The 27,550-nt window shown below is 40.9% G+C and overlaps 1 protein-coding gene across 1 annotated transcript in view; it reads right to left on the bottom strand.

The window, feature by feature from the left end:
* The window catches only part of DNAH11 (dynein axonemal heavy chain 11), a 307,654-nt gene that overhangs the window by 120,393 nt on the left and 159,711 nt on the right, over nucleotides 1-27,550 (bottom strand). The window contains 10 exon segments of the mRNA XM_024738428.1: nucleotides 6,228-6,370; nucleotides 6,787-6,910; nucleotides 7,842-8,004; nucleotides 11,847-12,040; nucleotides 12,311-12,472; nucleotides 13,985-14,224; nucleotides 15,925-16,027; nucleotides 16,811-16,976; nucleotides 19,675-19,875; nucleotides 23,418-23,595. Coding sequence (XP_024594196.1) covers nucleotides 6,228-6,370; nucleotides 6,787-6,910; nucleotides 7,842-8,004; nucleotides 11,847-12,040; nucleotides 12,311-12,472; nucleotides 13,985-14,224; nucleotides 15,925-16,027; nucleotides 16,811-16,976; nucleotides 19,675-19,875; nucleotides 23,418-23,595 — 1,674 coding nt within the window.

Below are 27,550 nucleotides of genomic sequence, written 5' to 3'. Positions count from 1 at the left end.
AAAGAAATTGCATGTGGAAGCCCAATAGACAGCAATGAGCAAATGCATTCTTGAGGAGTAAAAATAGTAGGAATTATATTCCCCACTATATTTCCCTTCCTATATATTAATCCTGTATATATGAGGAGAAGAATCCCTTGTCATAGTTGCCCTGCTTGTCTCCAGGGCTGGCGCTGCCCACACATTACCTTCCAGGCCAGTCTGCAGCCCCATAACCTCATATAATAGTGTTTTTCTTTTTCTAAAACAGAAAATCAGATGCCTGAATATCTATTAAGTGGGTCCATATGTGAACCATGTTATGCAAGGCTTTTGCGTTATGATCTGTGCTGTTCTGCTAGCAGCGTGGTTGCATTTTTGCTGACACAACGTGATAACTCGATACATGTGCAGTTGGGAGAACAAGCGCCATCGGTGCTGGCAAACCCCATTTTTAGGCATTTAACATATGATATAGGTAGCATTTCAAATTGGTAGTATAAGGAAAGATTCTATGATAAGAGGTGTTGGGACAATTTGGGGGAGAAAAAGTAGAAAAGCCACCTTATACTGCACAAGGCAATCCAGGGCTAAACATTAAAGATACTATAAATTAATCTAAAGAAAATTCAGGATAATACTTTCATAACCACAGAGTATGAAAATGCTTCCTAAAAAGCCTTAACACACAAAATCCATGAAGAGAAAAAATCAGACTTATTTAATATATAAATGTAAAACAGAAGTCATTGTAAACAAAGTTAGCAGAATTATGGTGAACTTTGAAAAGAACTGCAACACTAAAACAGACAAGGACATTATGGACATATGGCTATTATTTAGCTATATAAAGAGCTCCTATAAATCAATAAAAAGTCTAACAGACCAATAGGAAAGTTGGCAAAGGGTAAAAATGGATAAAGGTTTCCTACACTTATTTAAAATAAAGCATGTTTGAGTTAAATAGTTCACTCCATACACCAAATTCTTAGAATCATTTGATTTTTTTTTTTTTTCCTGTGGGAGACTTCGAATCAAAAAGGCAGAGGGAGGTAAAGAAAATAGTGAGAGATGTGAAAAAAAAAAACATAGTTCTGAGTATGTACTTTGTATGTGTGTCTATACACATAGAAAACTGAAAGAAAATATACAGTATGTTTCCAGTTGTTATCTCTAGGCAATATAACTGAGCATAGTTTTTATTTTCTTCGTATGGTTCTGTATTTTTAAGTTCTCTAAAATGAACATATATATCTTATGTTATCAAAAATGAATCTCCTCTCTCTATATATATACATATATAACATATATTTATGTATGTATATAATACATAATATATATAATTTAAAAATACAGAACCATATGAAGAAAATAAAAACTACACACACATACCCCCACCCATAGATAGACAGACAGTTAGATAACCAAACACACAGATAACTAAATTCTTGGGAAAGAATCAGGGGCTGCTACATACACTAAGGGTTCTTTTCCTTACGGCGTCACGTAGGCAGGAAGGAAGGCAAGAAAGAAGAGTTTTCAGGTTAACTAAAGTTATTAGGAGAGAAGATGAGAGTACTATACTCTAAGGGTAAATAAGAATTATGCAGGAAAGGATGCACACATACACAGATGTGAAGGAGAGGAGGCACTTGGCATTGACTCACCGGTTTACTTCAGCTGCCAACAGGTTCTCACTACCCCTGCATTCCAAATAGGAACTGAGTTTGGGTGGTGAGCATGGGTAATGGGGTGGTAACTACACATCATTTAGCTTGACCTGCCAGGTGTGCTCGCCAACTCTTGTAACACATTAAGCTTCCCGTGTTGCCCAGCTAGGACCATATGCAAAGGAAGCATCAGCTAGCTCATCAGAAATTCTGAGTCTTTAGCACATGCTGGTGAATATCACAATATATGAAACTAACAGAGAAATCCATTATTCCTTAGAAAAAATTCTGAGGATTTGTGGGTAATACACACAGATGAAGAGAAAGAAGCTGCCATTTTCTTGCTAAAAGGAGACCCGTTTCTTTGCCGCATCATTTCTCCCTCAGGGTAAGGTGCTGACCACTGAACTTTCTCATGATGCAGCAAACTAAGTGAAGGCCAAGAAGGATGAGAAGTATTCGAGGGAGAGATCTTATTCCTCCTCAGCATTTAACAAACAAAAAACAAACAAACAAAAATCTTCCTACTCATTTTACTAGTGAAGAGATAAATTATTCAATTAGTAATCCTGTGACAAGAGGGAAAAATGATCCATACCTAACTCCAAAATAAATTCTAGCTTGTACCAAGGTGCATACGAAAAAATGTGACTGTGAAAAGGCTCCGACAACAACAGAGGTAAACATAAAACTGATCTCAGTTTCGGTAAGGCCTGCCAAAGCATAGCATCACAGGAAACGCACAGAAGAAAGGCCTGATGGATTTAACAATATGAAAGTGCAAAACTTCTGTACTATATGAATATTACTAAGTTCAAAAAGAACAACCATGTAATTATCTCAAGAGAGGCTGCAAAGAAATCCAACAGGTAGATATTTCCTTGACAATACACATCCTGAGTCAAAAGCCAACATACAATGTAATAGTGAAACATGAGCAACACCTTCTTTTGGAGATTTGCCAATGCAGTGAGGAAGGAGAACGGATAAATAGAATATTAGGAAAGACAAAATATCATTATCTGCAGGCTGTATATCAACTAATAGAAAATGATTGATGAGGCAGTAAGGTAGCTGGTTACAAAACTAAAAATCAACAGCTCTCCTATATAGAAACAATATACCAGTAGAAAATTTCATGAAGGAAATAGTTCTTCTACAAAAGCAATGTGACCTTTTATCATGAAGATTCAATTCTCCCTAATTTAAAAAAAAAGCTTTCAGCAGGATTTCAACCAAAATTTAAATGTGTTCAGAATCTGACAAAATGATTCTGCTGTTTATCCAGACATTAAAAACATGTAAAAGCGACAAAGAAAAACTAGATAAGGGCAATGAAATACTAGATACGAAAAAGTATAATAAAGTTTTCATACCTTACATAGTACAGAGCTGGAATCAGTAGGAGTAACAAGAAAATAGAATAGAGGACGTGGAAATAGACCCAGTTAACATGGCTATCTGGCATATAATAAAGATGGTCCTTTAAATTAGTAAGGAAGAAATACATGGTGTTGAGATAAAAACACATCTTTTGGGGGGGAAAAAAAAGTAACCTGAAACCTCTCGGCTCACTCTTTGTCATAAACAATAATAAGTATATTCCAGATGTAGCATAGTTTTAAACATAAAGCATGAAAGCATGCAGGCCCTGGAATGGCTGACACTGCTTCTATTCTAAACCAATTTCCAATTTTACTCATAAAGCCTTTGTGACAAGATCAAATATTCACTTCCCCATACTCCCTGGTAGGTGGAGGTGACAAGGGACACACCTGTGATCAGTAAGACATCAGCTGAGGGACTTGCGGGGAGCTTTGGATTCCTGATTCAGAGAGCCCCAAGTCTCCTTCCCCACTCTTTCTTCCTACCGGGAATACAGACCCTACTGCACTCATCGTGTGATCATGAGGCAGGAAGCAGCAGGGTGGTCACTGGCGGGAGAGAAAGATGGAAAAGCATGGGTTTGTAAGGGGATTACTGAGCTAGTCTGGACTCTGACATGGGAGGGAGGCTTTCAGGAACTGGTCTTGGACATTCTCTTCATTTGTAGCCCAAATGAATTCCAGTTGCTTCTAGTGAAGAGTTTTTAAATCTTGGAGAGAAAAATGCTTTCCTAAATATGTAAGAAACCCCAAATCCATAAAGGCAGACACCGATTAATCTAGGATAAAAACTTAAAAATTTTTCCAGAGTTATAAACAAATAAACAGACATATACCATATATACATTTAAAAGATAAATGATAGAACAGGAAAAATATCCAACACATATATATAAGCCTAATCGCTTAATATGCACAGAACTCATAAACAAAAAACCATGTACAATTCAATGGAAAGGTGGGTCCTTTATGATTCAGCCTCGGAGGTTACTCAGCATCACTTCTGCTGAACTACACCCTACTCTATTAGCTGAAGCAGTCATAAGCCCACCCAGATCCAAGGAGAGGGGACCTGAATCCCACCTATGAGTCAGAAGAACATCAGAGAAATTGCAGGCACAATTTAAAACTGCTACAAGCTGTAACCATTGAATTTAGCAATTCCCGTGTTAAGAATTTATCCTACAAGAGCAAGCAAAGCTGTGTATACAAGATGCGTGTAAAGGACGCTCATGCTAGCATTATTTGTAACGGTGGTTGTCAAATTGCAGCATGCTTCAGAATCACCTGGAGGGTTTGTTAAAACATAGATTTCTGGGTCCCACCCGGAGTTTCTAATTTAAGAGTTCTGGGATGGGGCTGGAGAATTTGCATTTTTGAAAAGTTCCTAGGTGACGTTGATTCTGCTGCTCTGAACAACAGACTTGGACTGCTGCTGAGTTATTACATTACTGTCTCAAATTCTATTATTGTACTTATTTTCCCATTTCACAAAGACAATCTGATCCAAGTATATCGCAGTGGAACAGGGAGAAATCCCCGGCCTTGTTACAACCTGGCCAACAGATGCTAAGTCACATTTCTGATGGACAGAAAACTCTTTGGGCAACTGAACCTTGAATTCTGATTTCTAACCTCAGCCCAGAATTGCTCAGTAAGACCAATGTGGAATTTGAAACAGGAGGGCGGAGAAGAATCATAGTTACTCTATTCCTTAACCTCCTCACAGAGGTATATTCACAGCTAATGCCACTTCCCATCCCTTCCTGCGTACTCCAGGCTTTACAGGAGCCGCAAAGTCCATTCCTAACTTTATTTATTCATTTATTTTTGGCTGCGTTGGGTCTTCATTGCTGCGTGCAGGCTTTCTCGAGTTGGGGCGAGCAGGGGCTGCTCTTCCTTGCGGTGTGCGGGCTTCTCATTGCGGTGGCTTCTCTTGTTGTGGAGCACAGGCTCTAGGCGTGCAGGCTTCAGCAAATGCAGCACGTGGGCTCAGTAACTGCAGCACGCGGGCCCTACACGGGCTTCAGTAGTTGCGGCACAGGGGCTCAGTAGTTGTGGTGCTCAGGCTCTAGAGCGCAGGCTCTGTAGTTGTGGCACACAGGCTTAGTTGCTCCGTGGCATGTGGGATCTTCCCGGACCAGGGCTCGAACCCATGTCCCCTGCATTGGCAGGAGGATTCTTAACCACTGTGCCACCAGGGAAGTCCTCTGTTCCTAACTTGACAGGTGTGGAATACTAGAAGGAGTAGCAAAGTAGTCACTTTGCTAGGTTACTAAGCATTACTATACTAGGAAGTCTCAATTTTCCATATTAGCATTTTCAATTGGCTTTCTGCCATGAGTGTGGAGGGGCTTCTTGTTCTAATACTTCATCCTTCTTGCTGCTCTTATTCGGTTATATTATATTCCTATATGCTACACTAAAGCATGGAGTAGTTTTTGTGGAGGAACCCTGGGTTGAGCCTCAGATCATCTGAGCGATAGGCCATAATTATTTGCCCTGAAGTACTAACGTAAGAGTCACTTCCTTAACTCAAACTCTTCCTCTGCTCCCTTAATGATTTACAAAACCCTTGCTTCACCCCAATTTACTTTCCCAGCCTGATCCACCTGGTTCTTCCTTCAGGAATTCTCCATCCCAGTCATTTAGAGCTATCTGGGGTTTCTCCAAATATGCACCGTGCATTCCACCTTTACTCTTATATACATGCTATTTCCTCTTCCTGAAAGTTCTTCCCCACCCCACCGCTTCCCCATGAATTCTAAGCCACACTTGACACACAGCACATCACTTCCTCCAGGAGGGTCTAGTGCCGTTAGGAAGGATGCTGTATGCCTCTGGAATCACATAGCACCATTCACACTGGTCCCATACTACCATTATTTGTGGTGTCTCTTGTCTCCTGTAATAGTGTAAGTTCCTCAAGGACAGAGACCATGTTCAGTTCACTCGAGGAGTGCAATCTGCTCAGAGCAATGCTTTGTAGGAGCCCAGCATCACAGGAAACTTGAAGAAGGTGCCCTCCAGACACTCATGGAAAAATGCAAATGTCCTTTCAAAATTAATGACTGGATGTCCTTACAAAATGAATGAGTGGAATTCAAACTTCTCATATGAATTGCGAAACAGAACCATAGCAGAGTTCTAACAGCATGTTTAACTAAATGCAAATAAAGCAAATGTTTCTTACTTTCAGCTGTAGTCGCACCCGGGCCAAAAAGAACTTCCAACAATTTTCTCTGGAGTCCACCATGCCCAGACCATGAACTTCACTACGAATTCCAGAAATTATCTTGTCTACATCTTCATCACTGAACAGATCAGGGATTTCCCCTGCCCCCAAAGGAATGAGTAGAATTATTAAAAGACTGCCACAATTTAAATTTTATACATGACTTGAAATGCTTTATAATACAAAGTTCACCTTTAAAGAGTTTGAAACAGAAACGCAATTTTTCTTTTTGCATTTACAAGACACACAACACACTGAGGACAAGCTATGACGAATCCACCCACTAAACTCGCCCATGTAATAACATTTACTTCACTGAAGGCCTCTCCAAGGCATCTCACGTCCGCAAGCAGACTAAGAAAGAATATACTTCAAATTAGTTAGGTTTATAGGTTTCTCCTCAAAGAATGCCCCAGTAAACATCTCAAAGACAAATTGTCTCTATTTAAAGTTCACTGAAACTACAGATCATTTGTCTTTAGGGAAGATCTTTCATGAAATGTGTTGATTTAATCACCTGATGCCAGCAAGCCATTAATCAGCACAAGAAAGCTCTCATCTAGAACCTGTGCATCTGTCAGCAGGAATGCAGTGGGCATGTTCTTGGCTCCGGTTCTGACGTACAAATTGGCAAGATCTACCTGTAAGGAAAGGAGGCCATTATTCACGCTGTATTAAAATGCTGGTGTGACGTTGGGAGTGTGTGTGCGAGGGCTAGGGAGAATTGAGGCGCTACAGTGGGAGGGCTGTGTGCTGTCCTTTCCCCCGTTTACATATTCTTTCCTCACAGTGACCATCTTCTTACGGGGGCAAACAGCATGACGTCACCTCCATTTCTGGCATATAATGATGAGTATCATGTTTGTGGCCTAATAGAGCCCAAGACGCAAATAGGCTCCTGAGAAACAACTCCCTTCTCTTCCAGTAAAAGCGAATGCAGTAACGCCACTGTCAAGCAACGCAGTTAAAAGAAGTTTTTGTCTCATTTCAACAGCTGTCTACTCCATTGGCTGGTGTCTTATGTAGTTAGTTTTATTTAGTAATATTGAAAGCATGTGGTGTTTTTTTTTTTTTTGCTTTAAAATAGCACTTGCCACAAACTCTAAGTACTATTTTGTAAGTACTGTTGTAACTCAAAAGCAAAATTTTAAAAACACGTCAGAGCTTCTTGACTGTGTTCCCATCATATTTTATTTTCATAATCTGCTTCAAAGTGGAAGAAATCTCTTCGCGCTTGTAAAAAAAAAAAAAAGTAAAAAGAAAAGTATCTTTTTTCCCCTCACTCCATCGTATGGGGCTATGAATACTGCTGATTATCAAGTATGGTCAATGCAAAAGAAAAAACATGTTTGTGTAAGCAAGTATTTAATAAAATATTTTCTGAGCCAGTTCTACAGGCTTATAGGCTTATATACCTATAAATGTTGGTAGCAATTTGCTATTACTAATCTGACCATGAAGGAGAAACCGCCAACTAAATCCTCTAAAGAGCTTTCCCCCCTCTCCATGGATGACGGGAGCACTTATATCCTGGGGCAGAAGGGGCGCGGGGATGCCCATCACTGTACTTACCCGAAGTTCTTGGATTCCAAAGCCTTCGGTCAGAGTGATCTGGAAGACCTCGAGGCTGCAAACGTGGGCCGCCAGGCGGGACAGGCTCTGCTTGCCACTGCCCCCCACTCCAATCAAGAGCGCGTAACCCCGAGGAGCCCGCAGGATCCGGCTGATGCGACACCTGGGGAGAGGAAGCACACCCCCTGCAGATGATATCCAATGAGCCCCGGGGCCACGTCTGTTTCGTTTTTCACATATTTAGATACTAAATTCCGATTTTCATGTCAGACTTTCCGTCCCTGTTCCTCTGTTTTCCCATTAAACAAAGATGCTGCCCGAGTCTGCCCCCGCATCGCTCGCCTAACAAACCATCCTGGTTAATGACATCTGGACTCTCACTGCTGTATTACTCTCCACCAGAAGAGGACAGAAAATGAAGACAAGGCCTTTCATCAAAGCGTCACATTTTCCTGATAAGCAAGAAAGATCCTAACCTCACATCAGCATCCCCGTACAAGGACATCAAAGGGGGAATATTTTTGGGCCAGAAACCTTTGCTGTAGAATTACTGTGGAAAGAATGGATTTGTTCAAACCGACACACACCTCACATGTGACTTGCTTCATGCATTTTAAACACCTGCCTTTTTGTATGATTCTTAACGTCCTTTGCACTAAAGCTTTCCCTGTGCCTCGAGCTGTCTAAAACATTTACTGAAACTGTTAGAATCCCAGAGTTAAATTTCCGGCAAGGTCAACTAATCCCTTGTTCTGTATTACTGAAGAGATTCTGAATGCTTAAATTTTTGATACTATTGCTATATCTTACAGTTAGGAATAAGTTGGCTTTAACATGATCAAAATATGCGTTTGGTTGAAGAAATTTGCCATAATTAGGTCATAAATATTAAGAAAAGTAACAAAACAAAATATAAGCATATTGAAACCCAAATGCAGAAAAAAAAAAAACAACCAAACAAAAAACCACACTGTTGTATTTGCTCTCAGCTTCTTTCCTGAATGAATTTAAACTTCAAGCCCCGAATGATCCACATAGACTTTTTTTTTTTTAAAGAGTGCTTTTTGAAAAAATGAAGTTGGGGTCACTTATACAAGGACCAACACATGTGAGCATTTCCTGAAAATCTTCAATAGCTGAAAAGACAGGTTATTTTTCCAAGCTCAGCCATCGCATTACATTTTATTTTACAGGACCACACAACAAGACCACCTTGGGAAAGCTCCGAGGCTACTCTAACACGAGTGACACCCCAAGTTACAAAGCAGGGTTGTCATTTCATTTTAATGTGTGCTTTGAGGTCTGCACCTCACCAGAGTCTCTCAGTGGCAAAAGTCCCTTTCCACAACATTCTAGGACACTCTGAAATTATCTCTGACACTGAGTAAATCAGCTTCTAGCTCATAATCCCTGATCAAAGTAATGCTTTTCCCTTTAGGTCACCGAGAACTCTGTGTTGAAGGATTAGAGAGGAAGACTCTTCAGCGCCAATGGGACATCTCCTCCACCCGAGCCACGACAGACGGTCAGCGTATACTAACCCAACCAGCAACAGTGTTACTAATAACTCACTTACCACCACGGTCAGAGATTCTAACTGAAGCTTCCTGTCTGCGTAATCAGAGGATTGCGACTGCAAAGGGATCGATAAAACAATCAACACCTCACATGCTATAAAAACTGAAGATGGGGAGGCCTCCCAAGTTTTTCTTAGGCACTTGGGCTCAACATTTTATGGGGGAACTCTTCTGAAAACTGAATTCTCCACGTTTTTTTGGGTCTGTTTGAGTCGCCTTCCTCACATACTTCCTTCTTTCTTGATTTATTTCATTATTTTAATCTTTGCCCAAATACCACTTGTTTGAAAGGCCAGTGTTATTCATTGAATGGCCTCCCTCCAAATTCATATATTGAAGTCCTAACCTCCAGTACCTAAGGATATAAGCTTATTTGGAAAGAGGGTGATTGAAGAAGAAACTAGTTAGGATGAGGTCATAGGCGAGTAGGTTGAGCACCTTATCCAGTATGACTGGTGTCCTTATAAAAAGGAGAAATTTGGATACAAACACACACAAACGGAAGCTGCCACGTGAAGATTGGAGTTAGGCTGTCACAAGCCAAGGAACTACCAGAAGCAAGGAAAGAATTCTAGAACAGATCCTCCCCAGCACCTTCAGAAGGAGCACAGCCCTTCCAGCCCTTCAGACTTCTTGCCTCCAGAACTGTTGAGACAATAAATATCTGTCTTTCTAAACTGCCCAGTTTGTAGTGTTTTGTTAGAGCAGCTCTAGGAGACCAGGACAGCCACTGAGAAATAATGGTGACTAGGAGAACAGGATTGGAAGGAAAGATGCAATCGACTTCCCACATGGCAGCAGCAATGGCAAGCTGTTTAGACTCTTCAACAAATCCTGTCATTCCCATGCTAAAATCTGACCCAAAGCTTCTCACTGCAGTTAGAATGAAATAATCCGCCCCCCCTCCTCTGGTAAAAAGGAAACACACTGTACACGTGAGGCCTGTGCCCACCTCCCCATCTTGTCATATACTGCTCTCCCCACTTCGCCAGGATGTTGCCACAATGACCCTCTTTCTGCTTTTGAACGTTCAGTCTTGAGGCCACATGACATCTGCCCATACCTAGAATGTCCTTCCTCCAGATCTTTCCATGCCTAGCTCCTGCGTATCATTTTGATCTCACCTAAAATGTCACCTCCTCACATACATAGCCAGTCCCTCTTTGGAAATCCACACGCTTATTTCTCAGAGTCAATCAATTTTATTCCTCAGCAGGACATACCACTTTCTGCCATTTTTCTCACTTGCTTATTTGTTCATATCCTTATAAATGTCCCATCGCATCACTAAAACATAAGCTCTATTAGAGAAAGAACTAGACTGTCTTTGCTGCTGTCTCCCCAGTACCTCAGGCAATGTCTGACAGCAGGGGTGCCACAGACAGTTGCATAATCTGTGCCCTGCACAAGATGCCCAGGCTAGGAGGCAAGAGCCTCGTCAGCCATGCTCTACACCAGGAGAGGGGCCTTTTTCTAATTTTCTGCCCAGAAAACATGGCCCTCCCTCTTTTTTTCTAATACGCACATAAGTACTGAATAGGCTGGCAATGTTCCTCTTTAGCACTAAGTAGGCACTCAATCAACATTCTTAACCAAAGAAAATCAGTTTGAGTCCATCCTGCCTCTGCCATTTATGAACTTTAAGACTTTGAACAAGTCACTTACCTTCCTCTTTCTTAATATTCTTACCTAACAGAGGTACAGTAAAAGAAAATGAAATTATGGCTCTGATGGCACTTCAAAAAGTAGTGTACCTATGTAAGACCTTATTAAGATTGTGACATAATTTATAGAGACACTTAATTTTTTTTAAAGGATCCAGAACACCTAAACCTATTATTTATTTATTCATTTATATAAAACTTATCTGCTATTATACAAAGAATTACGTTTGATATTCTTGTATTTGCTGCAGGTAAGCAATAAAAGCTCTTAGTGACCTTCTCTGAATCAGGCCCATACATTCATAGTTATATAAACTAAGAAGATTTGAATGACTTTTTGCAGAAGATAATTTTCTCATCTAACTCACATTATCCATTACTTTTCTTTAGTGTAAAAGTCAATTTCCTTCCTACATATGTACATTCTTGAGGTCTTCTACAAGTTGCCTCTTGCTTATGACATGGTAAGTGGCTGCATTTACTGGGATGTGACATATTTATGTCATTTAAGAGGGTTGTGGCTTACCTTTATTTTTTCTTCTTGTGTTGTCAATCAAGTTTTAGTTTTTTCTTTTTTTTGAGGTAACATTGGTTTTTAACATTATTTAACTTTCGTGGAGACACTTAGTTTTATACTGTATGGCAAACAAGAAGTAAGAACTGATAGTTCCAAGTATTCAACAGATCACACTGAACAACAACAACAATTGTGGACACCCAGCCATTTTTACTTTGTGGAAAAGCATCACAGCCAGTCAACTCACACATGTTGCATGGCGTCTTCAAATAAAACAAGGTGCATGGCGGCATTGAGCTCGTTGTAGTTATCTAAGGCTTCGGTCAGAAATGTCCTCAGCACCTCCCAGTCTCTCATCGGCAGGTAACGTGGGTCTTTGCTGCCATTAGCAAAATGGCAGTAGATGAGGGGCTGTTGAAGCAGCACGGAGCTGTCTACACCCTGCAGGAGGAGGAAGAGAAAGACACGGTCGTGTCAGTCTCCAGAAATGATTCATCTGGAGGCAGAGTGGCCTACGCAGGGAAAAGCTTGCAAATCAAACCATGAGTAGGTGGGTACGCTGCTCCCCAGTACAGGCCAACTGCATCCTGGGGTCACAGCTGTTTCAGCCAGGTAAGCGTATGCACAATTCGTTCACATCCTTATCCCATTTCTGCCCCAATGCCAATTTGTGCCAGAGCAAATAGTGACCTCTGGCATTCATTTACTTACTTCAAAATATTTACTAGCAGTTTCCAGCATGTTTTTATGAAACGAATTACGATCCTTTGTGTCTATCAGTTTGTCTCCATAAACACGAGAAGATTCATGAAGCCACAGGCGTATTAAATCATTTGGACCCTTTAAACACTCAGGAGAAGCAAATAAAATCCCCTACAAGGCAAGAGTGATAAATATTAAAACTTCAGAAGGTGGTGGCATTCCAAGATAATATTTCCTTTTAACGTTTTCTTTGTGTACTGAATTTAGCAATACACTGTTACAAGAAGTGTTATAAAGAGTAGTAGATACATATTAGTAGTTGTACTCTCTGATAAGCAACATTTAAAAAATTAACTGTCATTTATACCCATTTTTAGGAATGCAGCTAAGACTGTACTTCAAGAGTCAGCCTAGGAACTGAATACCAGATTTTAGAACTTGTACCTGCTGCCTTCAGTGAATTAAGTTTCCAAAACCAGAGTACAAACAGCAAACATGCAAGTCACAGCATGATAATATTTTTTACTCTAAAATCCTGTGATATCATTTCATCTAACCCGTTCATTTCAGAGATGAAACATATGAGACCCAAAGTCCACTGCCTGAATTCACCCTTCATGGGTAGTCAAAGCATTTTTATTCCCCCCTTTCCTCAACACTGTCCTTCATATCTTGGATTCATATAGACCCAGTCCTCCTGGAGAGAGTCACTGTGCTCTGGGCTTATGGGACAACACCAAGGGAGTCATAGAGACTTAGCTGCAAAGGCTAAAGAACTGGTTGATATCAGGCGTAGCTGAAAGACTGGATATGAACTGTGAGAAGACAGGCTTCTCACCTCATGGTCTCCCTTCCCTCCTGAGATCAAAATTCTGCTTTTAAACACCACTTTACTGAGCACAGTCTTTCAGGCAGGTGCTAGAAATATCGAGATGAAAAGGAATGGTCCACGTTCTGCGGAAACTTCTGCCTAATGCGGTGTGAGTTCTGAAGCAGTTGTGGAGTGATTTAGAAAGGAGGGCTATAAAAGTATAAACAAACAAAAATCACCAAATATAAAGAAGTCTCATGAAGTTTTCATATTCAATCAGTTTACTACTTCTGTCACAAAAGAACTTTGAGCCATAAATAACTCTTCAACTGCTTTTACTCTACCAAGTAGGCCACATAAGTTGAATATTTTCAGAATTCGAAAGTTTTGAATTCCTTCTTTGGAACTTCCTTTCTAAATCATATACATACATACTGTCCTTTTACCAGATAAGCAAGTTAAGCGTCAATGACAAACCAAAATAATCTAGGAATTTAAGAAATTATAATTTCTCTTGATGCATGTTTAAAAACTATCACATACATATTAAAAAATGAAAAATTATCCCTCTTACTTGCACAGAAAGAAACACTCAAATATTTATATGGAATAAATGAAATAGTGAACTAAGATTTCTACCTTAGCTTCTGTTGCTAAGTCTCTAGCAACCTAAGAGGACTCGCTACTCTCACTGACAAAACGGGACTAATAAACCTGCCATACTAACTTCATAGAGAAGTTTATGGTGGAAAATGAAAGAATGCATGCTCAAGTACGTAGCACAGTTTTCGACTAAGTTCTATGAATGCACACCATTAATATTGCTATAATCAGTGTTCTACTCAAGACACAACACAGAGCCACTGAGGTACCTGGAAGACGTTTGACAGGTCTCTCAGATTAAAGAGGTAGTGGAATTTAATGGCTGTGGGTAAAAAGTTGTGTGTCATCGTCTGATGGAATGCGATTGTTGCCTGTATCAAAGTGGGGCCACTCCTGAGAACTGACGGCCCAAATGCTTGCTGCTGGAAATGGAAATTCAGGATTTGGCTGTAGATGGTGTTTAGTGCATCCATGGATGGAAAGTTGAATGCAAACACTGTGAAATGTCTCTGAAAAGAAAAACAAATATAAGAGTTGCATAAAATACAAAATGTAATGGGACCAGATTACAAAAAAAGGGGGGACCTTATTTTTTCAACTCTTCTTCTATCCATGCCCATTGCCATGTAACTTGGTAGTGCCTTCCACTCTCTCAGACTTCCCATAAGACTTGTTCAAGGTAGTGCCTTCCACTCTCTCAGACTTCCCATAAGACTTGATCAAGGCAACAGAAGGAGGTAGAAGTAACAGGGTACCAGTCACTGTCAGACGCTTGTGTGTTTCCACTTGCTGTCTTAAGGCTCTACCTCTGCAATGAATTCTACATGCCTGCCAAAGGATGAGAGACACATGACACAGGGCCACGTTGTCCCAATCACAATCACTCTAGCCAAAGCCACCCTGAGTAGCTGATAGTTAACTCCCCAACATGTGAACAAGTCCAGCCAAGATCGGCAGAGTCACCCAGCTGAGCTTCAAGTGACCGCTCATAAACTAGTAAACAACACTGACTCTCGTATGCTGTTGTTGTATGTACGGTGGTGGTGGTGATGATTATTTAAAAGCTTACATGCACTCAGAAAACCTGAATGTAAATATTTACTGTAGCTTTCCTCAGAATTGCCAAAATGTGGAAACAACCAAGGCATCCTTAAATAAGTAAATGGATAAACAAACTATGGTACATCCAGACAATGAGTATTATTCAGTGATAAAAAGAAATGAGCTATCAAGACATGAAAAGACATGGAGGAACCTTAAATGCATATTTAGGCTAAGTAAAAGAAGCCAGTCTGACAGGCGTAGAGAATGGACTTGAGGACACGGGGAGGGGTAAGGGTAAGCTGGGACGAAGTGAGAGTAGCACTGACATATATGCACTACCAGATGTAAAACAGATAGCTAGTGGGAAACAGCTGCACAGCACAGGGAGATCAGCTCGGTGCTTTGTGACCACTTAGAGGGGTGGGATAGGGAGGGTTGGAGGGAGACGCAAGAGGGAAGAGATATGGGGATATATGTGTACGTATGGCTGATTCACTTTGTTATAAAGCAGAAACTAACACACCATTGTAAAGCAATTATACTCCAATAAAGATGTTAAATTTAAAAAAAGAAAGAAGCCAGTCTGAAGAGGCTACATACTATATGATTCTAACTATATGACCCTCTGGAAAAGGCGACACCATAGAGACAGGAAAAGGATCAATGGTTGCCGGGGATTCGGAGGGGGGGGGGTTGGGGGGCGGGGGGGAGGGCTGAACAGGTGGAGGGAGTACAGGAGATTTTTAGGACAGTGAAACTACTCTATGTGATACTTTAATGACAGATACCTGTAATTATACATTTGCCAAAACCCACAGAATGTGTAACACAAAAAATGAACCCTAATGTAAACTTCAGACTCCAGTTAATAATAACGTATCAGTACTGGCTCATCAGCTGTAACAGATGCAGCACACTAACGCAAGGTGCTTTTAAATGGGTCACGCGCATAGGTGGGAACTCTCTGTGCTTTCCGCTCATTTTTCTGTAAACCTAAAACTGCCCTAAAAAGTCTACTAATTAAAATAAGCTTCCACGCTTCACCAAATGCCCAGTAGAACCATACATCCTAATCTTTACCCAAAAGCACTAAGAATCGAGATCTACAACGTGTGAGTAGGATATTCAAGGGCTCTTTGGAGGAGAGCAGTATTCAACACCTTACCTGTAGTCTAGGATTGATAGTGAAACTGCCCACCATCGGATTCATGCAGGCAACATACTGACAGCTGTGGATTTCTTTAAGCATCACTTTCTGTCTATCATACCTGCAAGACAGAAAACAGAACCTTAAGTCCCAAAGCTCAAAATGACAACAAAAGCCACCAATCCATAAAGGACTTCACAAATTGTTTCTTTCGATCTTTACAATTGCTCTGTGACGTTGAGCTTGTTAGCCTACCTGAGAGACATAAAAACTAAAGCTCAGAAAACTGAAGACTACACGGCTCCTTTGATGCCAGAACCAACATATGGAGCCGAATCAATAGGTACTATTGCTGCTTATAGATTCTCATGTGAGTTTGGTTAGAAACATCCACAGCAAGACTGGGGGATTGCAGACTGCAATGCCCAGATGTTACCGGATAGTTACATCCCACAGAAAAGCTTCTCCTAAGTAACTGAGTGTGAGTTAATGCATTAAGGAGCTTAACGCTTAAACTAGACAGTTTACGTTTCTAAGATACTTTTCAATCCACTTCTTCCAAAGATTCAAAGCAAACCTATTCCATTTAAGATGAGCAACAGGGGATGCAAAGTGAAACCCAAAACGGATCATAGAAAACGCTCCTCAGAAGAGGAAGAAACTGGGGTAATTCCATTTTCTTTTAAACATCTTTATTGGAGTATAATTGTTTTACAATGGTGTGTTAGTTGCTGCTGTATAGCAAAGTGAATCAGCTATACATATATCCCCATATCTCCTCCCTCTTCTCTTGTGTCTCCCTCCCACCCTCCCTATCCCACCCCGCTAATTCCATTTTTAAATGTTTATCCATAGTCATAATAAGTAGATTTTGGTAGAAAATACAATACAGACAATCACTTACCAGTGACCATAATCAATATGCTGTCGAATCAGAGTGTGGGGCTGAACAGTGCCATATAAGTCCACTGCAGGCATATTCATGTCGTCGATAAAATAAACCAATTTTTTATTTCCTCCTGGACCATAGTTACGACCAGCTTTTTTCTCTAGAGGTTTCTCAAGAATTCCTGAAACCAATGTATAATTCTGTCCACCAAATAAAGTGTAACCTTCTGTTTATATATAATAAAATATAAACATATTTATATATGAATATAAAATAGAACCTTAGTCCTTCTTTCTTGTTTTTCCTCACCCTCTCCCCATTTCACCCACTCTCTGGCTTCAAGTACCATTTCTCTGCAGGTTAATCCCAGACACATGTCTCTGCTCACCACCTTCTATGTCACACTCTCCTCGAGCTCACCTTGACTCTCCTTTCCTAGAGAGTCAGTATCTGCAGCGTGATGTCACACTGGCCATCACATCTGAGACCACACCATTGCTGACTTTTGCCCCTTCCTTCCCTGTACCTACTGTAAAACATGAACCACTGCTGGTCCACCCAGAACCTGGTGGATCAGTCTTTCTTTATCAAAATAGAGCCTAGGGACAGCTCAAGAATTTCTCACACCTCTCTTCTTGGGCCACAGGGTGCAGAAGTACAAGAAGATACTGTATGTAGGAGACATTATCCTGTGTATACATCAAATTACATTTCTTCACATGCGTATCTGACTTTGCGTCGGTATGTTTAAGAGAAACTCATGAGTATAGAAAATCTTGAACGGTGTGGATCTGAGATGTACCATCTAATTACTTGCCTACTCTCTAAATGGACTATAAATAGCTTGAGGACGAGGAACTATATCATGCTCATCTCTGTATTCCTGATGACAACCACAACAAATGAGTAACTGTTAAATGAACAAAGGAATGAATGAATGAATGAAGAAATATACAATGAATAAATTAACAAACCCCTCTTCCAAGCAGCATATCTGCATTTCCAAATGCTTGCTGGACTACAGTTCCTATTAGCCATTGGCACCTGGACGTTTGGCCAACACCAAATACGCCTGTTCCCAAACTCAATTTAACAAGCCTCTTCCCCACTCACAACCCATCTCTTCTTTTCAGCCTTCTGCGCTCCTGTTTATAGAACTAACATCTCCCAGTCAGCCAGAAGCAAAGCCTGAATTTAGTCTTTCCCTCCTGGTCCCTGATTGGCCCAACCATAGCCTGTACATGTCTCTTCCTTTTCACCTTTCCCTCTACAACCCTAGTCCAGGGCACCATTTCATTTGGCTAGCACACTGCTCAAGGGGACTGGTCTCCCCACCACAGACTTCTCCTCCCAAAGCAGAGCCTGCATCTTGTCAGTTCCTTGCTCCCCATCAATGGCTCACCATTTCCTACCATATGAAATATGTTCTCTTCCACTTGCATCTCAGCTCTCTCCACAGTCACAGTGACCAACCATCCCAGGTTGCCTGGGATGATCCCAGTTTTAGCACTACAAGTTCCATATCTTCCCAGCCTTTGGCAAAGTAGACAATTGGTCACTCCATCTACAATAGAACTCCAACCCGCCACTCCAGCCTTTGCCCTATCTTCTGCCTGACCACTATGCTTCAGTCAACTTAGAGATTCAATTAATTGAATATGTCCCACAATTTCCTCTCTTTCATGTCTTTGCTTAAGCTGATCCTTCTATCCTAAGTCCCCTTTTTGCCTGCATACCACCCCATCTCAAAGGCCTGAAACCCTTTCTTTAGAGTACACTAGCTCTTTCTATTCCTCATGCTAATAGGCAATGTCTAAATCTATTCATGCCTGTATCCCTTCCAAGAATTAGCAAGCTGAACTTTGTTCAACTACTGAATTGCAGCCCTAGTCTTCCATTTACAAGCGATAAAGTGATCCCTTCTTCTGTGTCTGCAAATGAAAAACATGTATTGTACACAGTGTCTGGAGAGAAAGTACATAAATCATACATATTTGCTAAAGAAATGAATGAAAAACTTCTGAGTCAGCTTTTTAACTGTTCCAGTCACAATGATGAAGAAGACAAACTTGATTAAGAAAGATTACAGAAAAATCGTTCTTGGCTGAGTTGATGTCCGTGATAAGAAAATACGTTATTAATCTTTACTGATAGAGCTGAGAAAACAGCAACAACACACACGACAAGAAAACACGTTCAGGGCAACAGGTTTCCTACAGTAGCGGACAGAAGGGAGTTCTGCTGCCCCCATTCAGCACAGCCCCATTGCTGTGCTGGCCAGAGTGACACAGTTACCACTATCAGCTCTTTATAGCGACATCAGTGCTTCTCTACTTCTACACATCTACTTCACGTGCCCTTCCAAACTCAGAATGCCCCAAATCTATGTGGTTCCTTTGATTACGCTGACACATGTATTCAACAGTTAAAAATTATTCTCATAGCTCTTCTAAAATTTAACTAACAACCCGGGGCCTGTCATTTCATCAATACAGTTTGAATGAACTTCCCCCTAAATCAATCCCTTACTTGAAAAGGTAACCAGTGCACTCTTCCTGGAGTATATTCTTTTGTTGCTAGGGCTCCGTGAAATTGATTAAAGCTAACCAAACGGTTTAGAGGCAAAGCAATGAACACTGTTGACATAAATTCTTGCTGTTCTATAGAGTAGTAACCCACATAAAGCCAGGAGTGATATGGAAAGCCAAAAATCACCATATTTAGACAAAGTATATTTAGCCAGAATGGTGATAAGTAAAAATGCATCCTAAGCAAAAATGTCTAAAGCCTAGCAAAAGTAATCATTTCTTTGGGCTGCATGTTCTGCTCTTGACAGTTTCTGATCTCGTTTCTCAAGTATAAACAGGAGGAACACTTACTCTGCAGAGCTGCCGATGTTGTGTAGTAGTTGAAAGGCACATGGGACACTATATAAGCCTCGGAGAGACCTGCTAGTATGTCACCTACAAAGACTGTTTTTCCCACTCCAGCGTTTCCTACCAGCATCAGCGGCTGTCCTTTCTCAAGCAACAACTCTATGAAATATTGAAGACGAGTTGTCTCTGATGTGTGAACCAGAACTCTCTGGAGAGAAAAATAGAATGAGAGAAAGATCAGAGAGAGAGGCATTCCAAAATTTTGTATCTGAACCAACCCAGTCATTTTAGAATTGAGACCAAATGAATTCTTAGTTCTAAACAGCCAGTAGGAGAGATTCCACTTAATTTCTTGTTTTGAATGAGCAGTTCAGACATCACAGCTTGAGAAGAGCGGTTGGGTAGCGCCATCAAAGTGCCACAGCAGAAGCAACTGGTTTATTTTTTCCAGTTAAGAGCTAGCACCGAAGGCTCCCTATCACGGAATACCTACGCTCTGCCTAACCTTGTGTTACACATACAAGGGAATGCAGTAAATGCTTAAGAAACTGTCCACCACTCTTTAGGAGATGATAAAGCATGTGAAAAGCCAAGCCACATATAACCAAAAATTGGTAGCAATTCCTGGGCCCAGTAAGATTAATGTGCAAAATGATCAGGCATAATCCACGCTAAAGGAGTTCAGTGCGAGGAGAGACCAGCTTGGAGGAAACAGGCATTAAGTGAAACATTCACAAATCCAAAGCACTGTTGAAACTTACTGTGCCTTGTTTTGTTAAAAATTCTCATAACATGTTTCCGTTTTGAAAATTGGCTATTTATTTAGATGCTACATCGTTTCACAAAAAGTTAGAGGTGGCTTACAAGAATACGATAAAACGAAGAATACAAGTAAAAGCCAGACTCAGGGAACAGAGACTAATATATAAGATGAAGAAAAGGGGAAGCAGACACAAACACGCAGGAAAGAGAAGCCTGCATGGTGATTGAAGAGAATTGAATATGTCTTACATTTCTTGGTGGCCAAATTAAAAAGGGGATTAAAAAAACTACTTGCAGGATTTATATTGCTCATAAGAAAAACACATAAACTCTGTAATAAGGTCCGCACATTAATACCCATAATTAACACCTCCTGAGAGCTGAGTATGTGACAGGTTCTATGCTGAGCCCTTTGCATGCATTACATCGTATGACACTCATAACAAACCTATGAGGAGAGTTTTGTTATCATTTCCATTTCAGAGATGATGAAGTTAAAGCTTAGAGAACATTCATAACTTGGCCAAACTCATAGGTGGTAGTACTTAGATTCAAACTCAAATCTGTCGGGAGCCCACGCCCTGTCTTACCTACCACAAAGAATGCTCTGCGGATCACGGACTGTATACACATTACCTGATGTCTTGGTACCTCTATTTCTCCATGTGTAAAAAGGCTAGTAACAGTCCCTGCCTTAGAAATTTTTCCTAAGGATTAAATGAGTTAATCTATGGAAATAAGGCACTTAGAAAAGGTCCTGACATATTATAATGTCATATTAGTATTTGCTCCCATTATTGGCTCAGTATGGTTCTGCTCTAACATGTTAAGAGGTTTTTAATCAAATAGCCACATTTGGTGCAGTTGTGTACACAGTAAGACTATGAAGTCCTGATAGGTTCTCTGTTGGATAAAATGCATCACTGATAAGGTGCATCAACCTTGTGACACCATTTTTTTGGTCGTGTGTGTGTGTGTGTGTGTGTGTACGTGTGTGTGTGTTTGTTTTGGTTAAGTACAAATCCTCAGCTTTCAACCACCTAGATAATACTGGTAGGTAGCTGAAGTCTAGACAGGCTGAGCGGAAACAGAGATGTCAAAATCTATAAAGCAGATGGAGCAGACCTTGCTGGTTGCCTCCCAGAATCCATCTGTCCACTTCTTCCCTCCTGCCAGAGCCCCACTTTGTTCAAGTCTCTGCCCCTCCTCCACACAACCTGACTCCTGCAATGGTGTGATGACTGTCAAAGCTTAACCTCATTACCCTGGCCTGAGACTGGGTGAGAGGTGGCATGTGACCCCTTGTGAATTGGGTACAGGGGGCAGTCTGCTCTGGGGCTTCTGCAAAACGTTTCTTCAGTCTTAATAAAAAACATGAGAAAGTCTTCTTTCCCCCTAACTTGTTTCCTTCGAACTCCTGGGACCACTAGAGTCATCTTGAGATCAGGAGGGATACCAGTCTTCAAGTGAGGCCAGTGTTAAGGCGAGAAGACCTGAATCCTTGGTGATCTCACCAAGTCATAAGGCCTTCCTACCTCTGAATTTCTGGTTTGTAAAATGATAAGTTTCCTCCTAGTTAAGTGGTTATAGGGTGAAATGTGTCCTCCCAAAATTCATATGTTGGAGCCCTAACCCCAGTGTCACAGAATATGACTGTATTTGGAGATAAGGCCTTTAAAGAGGTGATTAAGTTTAAATGAGGCTGAGAGAGTGAGATTTAATCCAATCTGACTGATGTCCTTGTAGGAAGAAGAAATTTGGACACACTTCAAGACAGTGTCCAGGGATATGTGTATACAGAGGAAGGACCATGTGAGGACACAGCAAGAGGTGGCCATCTACAAGCCAAGGACAGAGGCCTCAGGAGAAACCAAATCTACTAACACTTCAAACTTGGACTTCTAGCCTCTAAGACTATGAGAAAAATTAATTTCTGATGTTTAAGCCACTCAGTCTCTGGTAGTTTGTCAGGGTATCCCTAGCACACTAATACAAGCAGAGTAGGCCCCTCATTCAAAATGAATGGTAAAACGGAAATGTAAATACAAAGAAGACACACGGGGAAAATGCCATCATGTGAAGATTTGAGGGATGTTGCCACATTACAAGGAACACCAAGATCTTCAGCAAACCACCTGAAGCTAGGAGAGATTTTCCCTTACAGCCCTCAGAAGGAACCAATCCTGCTAACACCTTTATTTTCAACTTCTAGCCTCCAAAACTGTGAGACAATAAATTTCTGTTGTTGAAGCCACCTAGTTTGTGGTACTTGGTTACTGTAGCTCCAAGACACTCACACTGGATTTTCTTTTATTTCACACTATGTGCCTCCTAGTTAGTGTAGAAATCACCTATATGCATTTCATATGGCACTACTTGAAATAATAAGCTCCAAAATCAATCAAAACGACGTGATTTTGAGAAAGAAATATAATGAAAAGCAAAACAGATTGAGGCAGAATTAGAAGATGGTTAAAGAATAACTTGATATATAAAAATGTAGGACAAGTTATAAACAGTTAAAAGATGATAAAGATTCATTTACATTTGTGAGCGCCATGTGAATGTGAAAATATGAGTAAGAAGATCAAACATTCATTTTATAGCTTGAGGAGTAAAGGAAAGAAGTTATATGTGAAAAGCACTGTTTAAGAAATTCACGCTAAGGTCAGAAATAAGACTCACCAAACTAATAGAAACGTGCTTCCAATTTTTATAAAATCACACAATTTCTAGGAAAATCTAAAGAAAGCTGTTACCACAGAATTAAATTGAAATAAATAAAAAAAAAGAAGTTGTAGAAATATAGAAACCATCCCACTAGTCATTCCTATAACTTGAGATTCTTCTCTCCAAGGAAATACGTTATATGCTGACCATGCCAACAGTAATTTATTGATCAGGGAGGGAAAAAAAGACTGCTCAAAAACAAACAAGGCTCAGACCAGCACCATGTGGCTTGAAGAGCAGTATGTTCCCCACACCTACCTGCAGAGGTGCCTCTGGATCCATAATAAATTGGGGGATTTTATCAGCCCAAGGCAAGAATTTCTTAGTTTTGTGGTCCAGATAATAATCAAAAATTGTTCCCTGGGATGGAAACTTCACTGCTTTCATCTCTTTATGCCACCACTGACTGAATTCAGCTTGACAGCCAGAAACCTAAGGAGAACAAGACAAATTCTTATTGCAGACTTAAAAGTAATTTTGAACCCATAGAAAGCGCCTGCAAATCTGGCTGATCACACAGTGTTTGCAGTGTACAGACTCATAATTACAAATGGGATTGAGTAACTGACCCAAGAAAAAATAAATAACTAGAAGGAAGCTATAATGAATGACAATACCATCAAGGCAGAAAGCTATAATTGCCATATGTCCATCAGGTACAAATTTTCTGGAGTAATTATTAACTTAAAGGACAAGGTAAGCTTAGATGAACCTTCGATGACCCCGAGGTTGTTCAATTCAATAATGGGCTATCATGCAAATCACCATACTATAAGACAGTGGTTAGCAAATGGTGGTACTGATTTCTACTAATATCTCCATGAACTGAGGGTAAAATGAGAAAAGTAAGAACAAAGGAATACTTTAAAAAATTAGTAACATTGTTGATTTAAATAGTGTTCTTTGAGCTTATAGCCTTCCTGGAACATTTGGCATTAAAATATCCTTTCCTTTATAAAGCTATGGTGATAATAAATGGTCATTTTAAAATAAATGCTCTTATTTAGAAAAGCAGACAGTTGGTAACCCTATTTCATTCCTCCAAATCATTATTGAAATGTTGTTGGCCTTTGAAATTGGAAATCTGAGAAGCTCTGCCATGAGGGAAAGAACTTGGACTTGGTTTTCTAGCACAGCACAACTGAGTGGTCTAGCTGAAAACTCCACAAATCCCTGCCCTAGAAGAGAATCTTCCAGAGAAGATGACAGCGTAGGAAACAGGTTCTCCTTGCTAGAAGGTGTTTTTTTTTTTTTTCGGTATGCGGGCCTCTCACTGTTGTGGCCTCTCCCATTGCGGAGCACAGGCTCCGGACGCGCAGGCTCAGCGGCCATGGCTCATGGGGCTAGCCGCTCCGCGGCATGTGGGATCTTCCCAGACTGGGGCATGAACCTGTGTCCCCTGCATCGGCAGGCGGACTCTCAACCACTGCGCCATCAGGGAAACCCGAAGGTGCTTGCTTTTATACAACAACAGGTACAAGCCCTTTGCTGCTAGATTAGGGTTTGGAAGATGGAGGAGGTGAAATTCCAACTGCGTACTAGCAACTAACAACCCCTTCTGTATCTACAGGATGACCTGGCCTAGACTCTTACATCCACAGGATGAGCTGGCAAAGTGAGTCTTGGTGAACTCTAAGAACACTGCATGGTCCATTGCATTCAGCAACCTCACTTATCTAAGACTTCAACTCCCATTTTTCTCCAGAAGAATTCTTAAACTTGCTTTTACTTTATTGTCCTTATGTCCGTGGACTACGGCCCACTTTTTGTACAACACTATCTCACACACACAAATAGAGACAGACAGGATGGCTGGAGGATAGGAGAGTGTGGTCGGGGCTGAGAGGGGTGATCAGCCTTAGCAGGGAGAGCTGATCCCATCACTTTCCAAACAAGCCGAGCTCATATTCCTACCCACCACCACTCATATGTCAATGAGTTTAGGTTCATTTCAGTTATGTTCAGATTGGTGTCATGAGATTTTTTTTATCACCCTACAGAAGTTGGTCTGAAATCAAGTTCATTCAGAAGGTATTCCTTACCTGGCACCATTCTCTGTAGGCAGGATACATACGACTTCTACTTTACATCAAAATTTGCTTCACCTAACCGTTACATCAGCAAAGTGGTTTTGATGACAAATTTTGAATCATTCATTCACTCACTGAAATGTATTTTGTTCTACAGTGGGGTAGAAAACAAACAGGGTTTCTTCCCTCATAGAGTTTATGGGAAAGAGAAAGGGAGAGCCATGAGGAAGCACGGTGCAAGCAGAGGTGAAGCCAATAAAAAGACAAATAAATAAACAGGCACCTTGAAAGGCGACGTTGTGAGGGAAATGGGTGAATCTGTTTTAACTGCATGTTCAGGGAAGCCATCTCTGAGAACAGGCACATATTAGAGAGAAGACCATTCCAGGAAGCAGGAAGAGGTCAGCATGTGCAAATATCTTATGGTACGAAACAACCTGTGTTCCAGAAACCGGCCGGTGCAGCTGGAGGGGAGCGAGGGGAGGCAGCAGCAGAGGAAGAAGTAGGGAGAGAGGCAGAGCCAGATCCAGAGGCCGTGTAAAGAGTATTAAATTTTAAAGTTTTATCTTAAAAGCAATTGAAGTGTTGTAAACTTAGTAGTGTATCATATAATCCAATTTACATTTAAAAACAAAATCACTCTGGCCGCTGAGTGAATAATGGATTATGGGGCGAGTATAGAAGCGGAAAGACCAGTGAGGAGCTTACTTCAGAAGCCAAGTGAGAAAGGATAACGGCTGTTTACAGGAAGCTCAGGGAGGGTTGATGGGGGACCACTTTTGGAAGGAGTTTGCAACAGCCTGGGTTAAGAACACAGGTCCTGAGTCAGTCTGCTGCAGCTTGAATTTGCCTCAGACATTAGTTAGCCATGTTCCCAAGCAGGCTAACTTATCTAAGTTTCAGTTTCTTTTTTGTAAAAGAAGAAGAATAGTTGTACCTATATAGACAGGTTTTATTTTTTTGACGATTCAGCGAGCTAGCCTATTAAGAGCCCTGAGCACATTCCCTGACATACAGTAGGCACCCAAATTTGTTGAATAAATGGCTATCCTAAGACTCTTTCTTGGGTCTGCTTCATTCATGTTTCCAACTTCCTAGCCTCTCTTTTGAATGCTTCACAGTTAAAGTCTTTTTGAAAATTTAAAGACGATGGTGATGATATCAACTATTAATTGGGGAAAGAGTGGGAGAGGAAGGGGACCATGCGATGCCCAGCTGCTGGCTTGAATAACTGGCTGGAAGGCTGCCAGGTTGGGAAACTGCAAAGATGAAAAGAGGATCAGCTGGGAGGAAGGTGAGCTGTTATGATCAGGAGTAGAAAGATCTCAGCTGTCAACCTCCTACTCATGTGATTTTACCTGGTTGTAGGCCCTGGAAAAGGAAAACCCTTCTGGAGAACACCGGAAAAAAGACAAGACCCATGAGGTTTTGGGGGAGAAGGGGAGAGGGGGAGAGAGGGAGAGTCTGCATGTGGTCTCCATGAAGGAGAAATCCACACATGTAAATTTTGCCTTTGAGAAAAACCATGTGAAGTCACCCAATATTCTCACTCAGGCAACAGAGGCTATATTCTTTAGAAAGCACTTGGAGATTACCGAAGGAAATGTGGCTTCTGAGAAGGGTCAGAATAAGATATAGAATGCCAAGTGAATGCCAGATTTATTTATAGATATAGTTTATGGTTACCTAGTAACAAGAAGAGGAACTGGCCCTCAGGTTACAGCAACCATGGATTTTAGAACCTACAGTGAGTAAACCAACAAATTTGGGTCATTCTTGGCTGTGATGCCTTCCAACTTAAATTCCCTGTTTACATCTGGAAACACTGAGGGAAGCCTGGAAGACATATGCTATCTATTTTTAATTCAAAGATTCAGAGGTACCCATAGAAGCACTACGACCATGAAAGATCCTGGGGTACCATGGATAGCTTGTGGAGAGAGAGATACATGAGTGGGAATCCTGATGTCATCATTTCCCATCAGTCAAGTTACTTTGCCTCTCTGAGCTTTACTTTATCTGCAGAGTGAGGATACTTTGAAAAATTACTGTAAAGATTACATGAAAAAATCTATACAGAGAGGTGCATGGGAGAGATTAGATGTGAAAATTTCTAAAGGTGAAAAACTCCCACTTTGTATTTCGGCAAGTCTAAGCAGTTTGTGTGTGGTACGTGTCGTGTGTATGGGCGTGAGCGCACGAGTGTGTGCGCACATCTATGCAAGTTCGTATCTCAAGTGTTCGCCCAGAAGAACTCAGAAGCCACAAATGGACTGTACTAGCAATGCTGTGTAGGAATGATAGCTTCACTTTAGCCTGAAGGAAAGAACAATGGAAAGGAACCAGCCTGAGGCTGA

This window comes from Neophocaena asiaeorientalis, unplaced genomic scaffold (assembly GCF_003031525.2).
Source record: "Neophocaena asiaeorientalis asiaeorientalis breed wild unplaced genomic scaffold, Neophocaena_asiaeorientalis_V1.1 scaffold89, whole genome shotgun sequence".
NCBI classification, from domain to species: domain Eukaryota; kingdom Metazoa; phylum Chordata; class Mammalia; order Artiodactyla; family Phocoenidae; genus Neophocaena; species Neophocaena asiaeorientalis.
This window is presented reverse-complemented; position numbering and strand designations above follow the sequence as displayed.